The 9,030-nt window shown below is 38.7% G+C and overlaps 1 protein-coding gene across 1 annotated transcript in view; it reads right to left on the bottom strand.

Annotated features, from left to right (window-relative positions):
• Positions 1–9,030, bottom strand: part of KIF18A (kinesin family member 18A) — a 31,734-nt gene extending 22,704 nt beyond the window's left edge. The window contains exons 1-5 of the mRNA XM_008644083.2: positions 8,989–9,030; positions 7,876–8,262; positions 7,052–7,209; positions 6,027–6,131; positions 4,951–5,061 (exon numbers count right to left, since the gene is read on the bottom strand). Coding sequence (XP_008642305.1) covers positions 4,951–5,061; positions 6,027–6,131; positions 7,052–7,209; positions 7,876–8,203 — 702 coding nt within the window. The 5' untranslated portion in view covers positions 8,204–8,262; positions 8,989–9,030. The remainder of the gene's footprint in view (positions 1–4,950; positions 5,062–6,026; positions 6,132–7,051; positions 7,210–7,875; positions 8,263–8,988) is intronic.

Genomic DNA, 9,030 nt, shown 5'->3' with positions numbered 1-9,030 from the left:
ACACTCAAGCTTTTGTAAAAATTCAAAAGATACAGGAAATGCCCCAAAACAGAACCCTCTCAATAGAACAGTGTGGCAATTTGGATTTTCCTCTCAGATGCAGTGATTGCCTGACCCAGACAGATATTTTAAACATAAGACACATGTTACAGTAAGGCAAAACTTGCATCTCTAAAATCAGCTCAGAATGTCCTGGGCCAATATTTAACCAATTTCTGAGTCAGTTTCAGAAAATATCCTGCTCCCATAAAGTTAACAAGAAAAGTCAAAAATACCATTATCTCTACAAAAAAAGCAACTCTTAATAGAAACATTAAAAACAAAGGGCAGTTATGACAGCACTGGGGACTTCTCATCACTTACATCTCTGGAAACAATGACACAATTCTGTTATGCAGAATGTCAGGGATTTGTGGAAATAGATGAGAAACTGATTTATTTAATTGCTTGCCACTTTTAGAAATGTACCAAGAAAAATTCTGCTGGTAATAACATCCAGAGCTTTTTCCTGAGTAAAGGTAAGGGAGATAAGACATCCCAGCCCAGCAAGTAAACAAACAGAAATCAGCAGTTCACTCTGATCTGTCTCTAGCACTGTATCTTGAGTCTTTCTAAAGGCAGCACACATGCACAACAATGCAGCTCTCAACCCAAAGAACTTCAAAAGAAGTCTTTGTGCGATCATGTACAATGCACAACAAGGGCAGACCTCAGGGGAAATTAAAAACAGGAAAGGCAATTTCAAACATAAGTTTAAGGTATATAGGAAAACAGAAGCTTTTCGAGTGTCAATGACCTTTGTTCTGTGACATATTTAGAAGCTATTTTTCTTTTTTTTAAACTTTGCTATAGTTATTTAGCATTATCTAAGTCTGCAGATAACTGTTAAAAACTTCCCAACGGTTAAATGCTGTAAGGCAAGGACCAGAATCAAATTTATTTTAATATTTTTCAACCCAGAGTGGATCAAATAAATAATTCAAGGTATTGCTTTGCAGTATATAACAGCAAACAGAAAAAAACCCAAAAAAAAGACACTGCTGATAACAGGACTAGTTTTTAAATATCACAGGTTATATTTAAAAAGAGAAGTCAGAAGAATAAGGCAGTATAGCCAACACCAAAAATCTTTGGAGAAGTCTTTAAGTTTTAGCATATTTGTGATGCCTAGGTTTTAACTTTTATATTTTCCTGATTCTGTACTGCTTAGAGTGTAACTCTGAGGTTTCTTGTAGCTTGCTAATTTCTGCTCACTTGTGCTAGGCAGACTAACAAAGCCTCTCCAGACCTGCTCTCCAAGGTCACCCAGACCATCCTAGGCCCAAAAAGTATAATCAAAAGAGCTTCTAAGGAGGGCCAGCAGAAGGGCCTCCCCAGGGGAGGGGAAATTACATCACTGAACTGAACCTTTAACTGGAGAATTAACCCTGATATGCAAATGAACCAAACCTATAAAGGTGTGAAGAACTCGTGACCTGTTGTCCATCTTGGGGTCTATTTTTGGCAATAGCCTGTGGCTCCCAGGGTGTACCTTTGAAGGCCTTTCAAATAAATACCTATTTTATTCTTTTACTCCTGTCCAGTCTCTGTTTCTGGGAGGCCTCTTAAGGCATCAGTTCTTTGGCACGGGGCAGTTGCAGCAGTCCAGGAGGCAGAGGAGCTCCAAGAGCCCAGCACTCTCCAGATCCAGCACAGAGGCACATGAGTAACTGAATAAAGGTGGTATTCTGTTGTTAACACCTGAATTAGGTGTTTAGAGAGCTCTTGTAGTTAGTTTGGGGACTCAGGAGGGTCCAAGGGGGTTTCCTTTGGTGTTTCCCCTTTCTGTTAGCTTGGTAGCTCGTGAGAGCTTATCAGGGAACGTCCCATTCAGGGATTTAATTTTCCCTGTGTCAGTTTGTTCCTGCCTTGTGAAAAGGTTAGGAGGATTGTAGCCAACACCCTTTGGTACACAGCCAGGTGGTGCAGAGGCTTAGGGCTTAGATCATATTTCCAGCCACAGTTTGTATCCCCAGGATTGTGGGTTCAAATCCTACCTTCTTTAGTTTTCTCTCTTTGCTTTATAGAGGGTTCTTAGATCTTGTTGCTTTATTTTCGCGAATTTTCTGTTTATAAGCATAAAACCATGGGTGATAATATTTCTTGTATGGGGACTGAAGTACCACTGAACACTCCTTTAAAATTTGTATTAGATAACTGGGCAAAGTTGATTGGCAAAGATAAAACCACTCTAGAATTGGGAAATCGCTTTGCTGATGAAACAGCAAAAAGGGCTGCAGAAAAAGGTGTTCTTCCAGTAATTCCACAAAAAAAGATTGACTTGTCAGGTTTCACCCCAAAATATGATCACGCAAACCACAAGTTAATTAAGTTTCTTAAGGCTGAGATCACAGAAAATGGATGGGCTGTCACACCCGCACATCAGGTTGTAGTCCCACCTCTTACCCTTCGAGAGCTAGCTCGAAGAGAACATGAAAGTACACATTTCGGGGGTTGAAAATCTTCTGAAACATCTAAAGAAGGTAGTAATAGGAAAGGGAATGGCAGATATTGTACAATCAGTAGTGAGCAGGTGTGAAATCTGCTGCAAAACCAATCCTGATACAAGGAAAAGAGTTGTGTTAGGAGTAACAAAGGCAGGGGATCTTCCTGGAGATACTAGCAAATAGACTTTGCTGAGTTACCACGCAAAGAAGGATACAGGTACATACTGGTGTTGATTGACACTTTCAGTGGATGGCCTGAAGCTTACCCCTGTCACACTAACACAGCCAAGGAGGCAGTAAAGTTTTGCTTCATTATATAATACCAAGGTTTGGGGTTCCTTTAGGTATGTCCTCAGATAGGGGACCACATTTTGTTGCAAATGTGATTCAAGAAGTTAGCTGAATTTTGGGAATTGCTTGGGGTCTGCACCTTACAGACCGCAAGCAAGCAGTAAAGTGGAATGCATGAATGGGACCCTTAAGGCACAAATTAGCAAAATTTGTCAAGAGACATCCATGACATGGGTTCAGGCCTTGCCTATAGCTTTGCTGAGGATCCGCATACAACCAAGGCGGAGGGATAACATCAGTCCCTATGAAATATTGTATGGCAGGCCATATCAAATTCCACATGTTCCAGGTGAAATTCACATGAGGGGAAAACTTGATTTGCAAAGATATCTAATGGCTTTAGGTTCTACTTTGCAGAAGCTCCAGAATTACATTGTGTTAATCCAGACCCATAGGACTGGACACTCCTGCACATCCCTTCTAGCCTGGAGACTGGGTCTATGTTAAGTGGTGGGACAGTGACCCTCTACAGGCCAAGTGGAGGGGACCATTCCAGATTTTGTTGACCACCCTCACCCCAGTCAAAGCGGCTGACAAAGGACCCTGGATTCACTACTCCAGAGTTAAGAAGGCTTCTGCTCCTGAAATAACTGAGAAAACAGAGACTGATACAAATGAAGATGATGTAGTTTAAATGATTTTTTCCCTGTGCTTATTATTTACGCAGTTGGTAACACTGACTCAGGTTTGGAACCAAATTTTGCATATGATTCTAGTCCAGAGTATATCCAAAGACATTCCTTTGGATACAAAATTAATAATTGACACGTGAACTGAAGTGGAAAGATCAACAAAATTTGTTTACAATTTGAGAATCAACTTAGATCTTACATTGGATAACATTCAAAGATGATTGTATCTTCCACATCCTGGTTTCATGGTTACCAAACTGACCCTAGATCACAGACTGTTTGTAATGATTGTAATCATAATTCTTGTTTATAGATATATACTGCTGTTAGACACATATTGTTAGTGGATATTAGAATATTTAAAATAGAGTCTAGACAAGGTAGAGGCCTAGTCAAGCCTCTAAAGGGGGGAAATAATGCCTAGGTTTTAAGTTTTGTATTTTCCTGATTCTGTACTGCTTAGAGTGTAACTCTGAGGTTTCTTGTAGCTTGCTAATTTCTGCTCACTTGTGCTAGGCAGACATAACAAAGCCCCTCCAGGCCTGCTCTCCAAGGTCACCCAGACCATCCTAGGCCCAAAAAGTATAATCAAAAGAGCTTCTAAGGAGGGCCAGCAGAAGGGCCTCCCCAGGGGAGGGGAAATTACATCACTGAACTGAACCTTTAACTGGAGAATTAACCCTGATATGCAAATGAACCAAACCTATAAAGATGTGAAGAACTCGTGACCTGTTGTCCATCTTGGGGTCTATTTTTGGCAATAGCCTGTGGCTCCCAGGGTGTACCTTTGAAGGCCTTTCAAATAAATACCTATTTTATTCTTTTACTCCTGTCCAGTCTCTGTTTCTGGGAGGCCTCTTAAGGTATTATTTGTACAACTCATTTCTGAAAACTAAGAATCATGATTTAATTTTCTAAAACTTGATCCATACCAGGATATTAGAAAATCACTTTACTGTAAAAATTAACATTAACCAAAAAAGTAAAATAAGAAAGTACTACTTGAGATTCTTATACTCAGACATATAACTGCATTCTGTAAATTATTTTTCCCAGAGAAACGCTAAGCAACTTCATGAAAACAGAAAGCATTAAAAAAGCCACCAATAACTTTCAGTTTATAACATTACAATATCGAAGTATATTAAAGCTCACAATTACCATTTTACATAACAGTTATTTCCTCTAAGGAACATATGTTAAGAAAGTATAAGTACATATTTTATATATAATAAGTTTGAACTATTGGAACTAGAGACCTTTTCATTGAATTCATTTTTTCAAACATAAACACTACGAACCATTACATACTTCTAAGGAATAAGGAGTCAACAAGAAGAGTAAACTGGAAAACTTCAATCCCCTCTTCTCCAAACTAAGGTTCAACACAGTTTAAAAGTAAAAGCTTCCACTGTATCCAAATTTAAACAAAAACTGCAACTCACAGTAATGTCCACCGTTTATTGGCTATATCATCTTACCTGAAAGACAGCATGGGACCGGGAAGAGGAGGCGTTCACATCTGTGGGATGCTGAGTTCTATTTTTATTTCCATAATCCAACATCTGAAGGATTTCCTCTGCTGATTTAGGCTTTAAGAGTAGAGCACAAGACAAATGGAGTTTTCTTTTCCATCAATTATAGGAATACACTGATTCTAAAATACATTTACATTAATATTCACCTTCAAAAAAAACCCCACAAACTTAAAATTTTAGCTACCTAGCAATAAGAGAAATGGAGGCACTTTTGAAATGGAGGCACTTCAAACAAATATTCTCAGCTAAAAAGTAGTAAGGTATGAAAAGCAAGCACTTAAGCACAGCCACTTAAATCAGAAAATATTTTTAGTAAAGAATTCAAACAAATCTGAAAGATTCTCCATAGTTAGAATCAGCCTCTTTTAAGAATGTCTGACTTAAATTAGTATATCACTATTTAATCCATTAGTACAGGAAAAGTTCTTTCCTCACAAGACTTAAGGTTTGGGAAGAAGGATGTTTATAGACCTAGCCAAACTTAGAATATTGTTTCCTGTCACAGCATGTAACATACACTAGAAAGCTGCAAGAAAATAGGTCCATAGGAATTGATTTTCAGATTGGACAACTAAGTTCTATCACTGACCTTACCAAAGACTTGCTGTGCTGGCCTGGAAAAGTAATTTAACATGGAACTTTTCAAACATGGTTATTTACAAACAGAAACAACCTTTAGTCTTCACAGTGGTGTAGAGCACTCCAAGATGGCAATGATGGCAAAGCCAAGATGTTTTAGCCAAAAAATAAATCTTCCAAAACTTGCTGGATGAGCATCCAGCCAAAGGTACCGTTTTGATAATAAGGACTGAATGCTTCTATATTTGCATTCAATAAGATTAGCAGGTTTTTTCCACAATGTGCTTTTAACTAATTAATTAGGTTTGCAAGTTACTGATGCTTATGGCCAGAAAAGAAACTCACTAGGAAATTACCAAATTCCATACAACTTTCAGAAGAATGGGGATGTTTCTCAATCATCTCAAGCACATTTTAATTGTCTATTGATATTTACATACCTGATGTAATGTCAGACCTTGAACTACCACCCCTTGCTGGCCATCTTCACGAACAGCCAGAGGCCCAGAGTTGACCAGCAGATCACGTATCTGTTCATTGTAAACCTTTGAAATGGAATTTAAAATACTTTATTAAAATATCCTCCCATAGATGACAGAATTAAACTTAAATAAACAGAAATCACCTGTCTGTTTTAACACTCCTTTAAGACAAAGTAGTGAATTCATGCTGTAATTTTTCTTCAAACATTTTTCCTACAGCGAGCTTAAAATATTCAATTCACTTGATTTCTTTTTAGATTTTAGAAGTAATTCTTTCTAGTAAATAATCTTAGTCTTTATTGGAAAAAAAAAATTGCCTTTTTTTAACAAACCCCAGTTTTGCAACAAGCATGAATCCAAAGCATTTATTTCCCTCCATTGTTCATCACAACCCATACTTCAGCAATATTTCTTAGCTCAAATCTACTTCCATTAAAACTGTTAAATGTCTTATTACTTGGTCTGTGGAAGTATATGGCAATGTAAACTTTCTCCATCTCCTTCCACCCCTCCCAAATACCAACTGGAGTCCATTAAGACTTTGAGGGAGCTCAGAAGATAACCATTTTACTAGCACTGCTCAGCAGCAGTGCCAAGACATTTACTTGTAGAAACAGAACACCACTTTGTTGTGCTTTTACACAATGCTTATAGGATGTTATTATGCAGTCCTAAAATATTACCCTGAAATGATATTTTCTTGTACACATCAACAGATGTTTAGAGGCATGTAATTGATCAGCAAGACACAAGTCATGAACATTCAGTGAATATATTAGAAGCAGTTGTCCTTTATGGGCAGCCTTCTGTAAAACAGTAACAGGTGCCTAGGAACACCAAGTTTGCAGAGCACAATACAGTTCCACTCCTGTAAGGACACATTTTGTCAAGCCCCAGAAAGGACCAGTGGAAAGCAAAACCAGCTTGTCTTTATTTATAAAATATGACTTATTAAAAGCAACACACCAAATGCAGGAACTCACCTCTAAATAAGAAACAGCAACATCACATGTTTTATCTTCTTTTATTTGATCCATGCGTTTATAAAGTGTCATCATAGTTAAGTACATGACTCCAGGATCTTCAGGAGAACCTAACATTGTATGCGTCTTTCCAGCTCCTGTTGCACCATATGCAAGCACTGAATTTTCCCCACAAAAACAAGAAAGTAAAAATAATTTATTTGTAAGCTAATCAGGAATGCAAAAGTCAAATGAACATTCAGAGACTTCTGTCATGCTGCACAACTGTTTCATAAACAGATCAAGGTTCTTACTTAGGCTTCACCTTTCACATCTATAATTAGAGAGAGGTGTTTCAAAAAACATTTTTAAGTTTTCAGTTCAAAATTCATTCACTGACATGTTACATGAAAATATTATTTACTTACTCTCGTAACCCTGAGCCATCAACTTACTGCTGATAGCCACTTCATTTCCTCACCACATTCCAGTAGCCAATTAAAAAACCCCAAGATCTTAAAGAGCTCATAAAGTAGGTTACCACACACTCAGTGACACAACTGCTTCTGCTTGAATAACTCTATAGGACTCCCATTAGCACATATATTTCAGATAAGATTCCCAAGGCTATTATAACCTTGACACAAACTTCTTTTAAAAGGAGTAGATCTATCCTAACTTCCATATACTAAAAAGTCAGCCTTTCATACCTATGAATTAAAACACAATGCTTTATTTCTATCTCAGGCTTTTTTGAATGCCTCTGCAGCCATTGGATACAATGGTAGAAACTTTGAGAAATTTATTGAAGTTTTTTAATTAAAGAAGATAAATAGCAAAGTTACCTGTACAGTTATATCCATTTAAGAAGCCATCAATTAGACTTTTGGTAGTGTGCTCAAAAACTTCCAACTGGGATGAACTCTCATCAAAAATGGCATCAAACATAAATTTAAGATCTTTCCTTTGTCTTTTGTTAATGTCCCTATGGATCAGTCTCTTCCTGTTAAAGAAGCTAACTTCTTCTTCCTTTGGGTCAAAGACCAATACATGCTGGTCAATAACATGGACAACCCTGCTAAAGCTGCCCTGCTTTTCCTTTTGGGTCTCTGGACGGACACGGACTACCACTTTCACATGATTACAGACATCTTCTTCCTTAGCAGGAGTCATCCCTTCTGTCCCCCAGCTTCACTTCGAAGACTCTTTCAGATCGAACAGCAAAATCTTTTCTGCAATTGACAAGATAGGTTTTATTTGCAATACAATGCCTTTTACTCTTTCAAACAGTTCACACATTTGATCAGGCACCTATTCTGGATCCACCCACCACTTGTCAGTGGACTGCTCCAATGGCAGTGCGACTTTGGGAAACATTATAACTGGCCTGAAAGGTTGACTTAATTCAGCACAGCTTTCAGAAAGCCAACTAGCACTTCCCCAGTCAACTCTTAAGTTTATTTTAGAATTTAAACTACTAAATTACATACATGCTTTCCTTTATAACAAACCAAGCTTTCAGATGAGATATCTGATATTTCAGATTTCTGTAGACCAAAGCGAGTAGTTTCTTTGTTCTTCAGCTGAAAGAGGAGCTGCCTATGTTGCACTCCCCGGCTTATTGATATAGTCACGTTGCACGTAGGTTTAAGGAGAGCTAAAGCGGGATTTACGTTAACGTGCCTTGCATGGGATACAGTAACCGATACCAAAATGGAATTTCCTCTAAATAGCCCATTTTTGTTGTTGACAGGGCTGTTCGTTCACCCTTAGAAGTGAGCAGTAACCTACACGGTAAACGCTCTCAGTGACGCTTTTGCCGCTCCAGGGCCAGCTCTCTCAGCCGAGCGGCCCCCCGGCCGCGGCATAACCGGGACACGGGGAGAGGGAACACCCGGGGCAGGTGAGCAGCGGGGCCGCGGCCCAGGCCCGCTCGGCTCTCTCGGCCCCCTCCTTACCCCATTGCAGACAGCTCTTCCACGGGGCATGCTCCAGCCTCG

Source organism: Corvus brachyrhynchos, unplaced genomic scaffold (assembly GCF_000691975.1).
Source record: "Corvus brachyrhynchos isolate BGI_N302 unplaced genomic scaffold, ASM69197v1 scaffold281, whole genome shotgun sequence".
Classification (NCBI taxonomy): Eukaryota; Metazoa; Chordata; class Aves; order Passeriformes; family Corvidae; genus Corvus; species Corvus brachyrhynchos.
The sequence above is the reverse complement of the archived record's forward strand: the minus strand, read 5'-3'. Positions and strand labels throughout refer to the sequence as shown.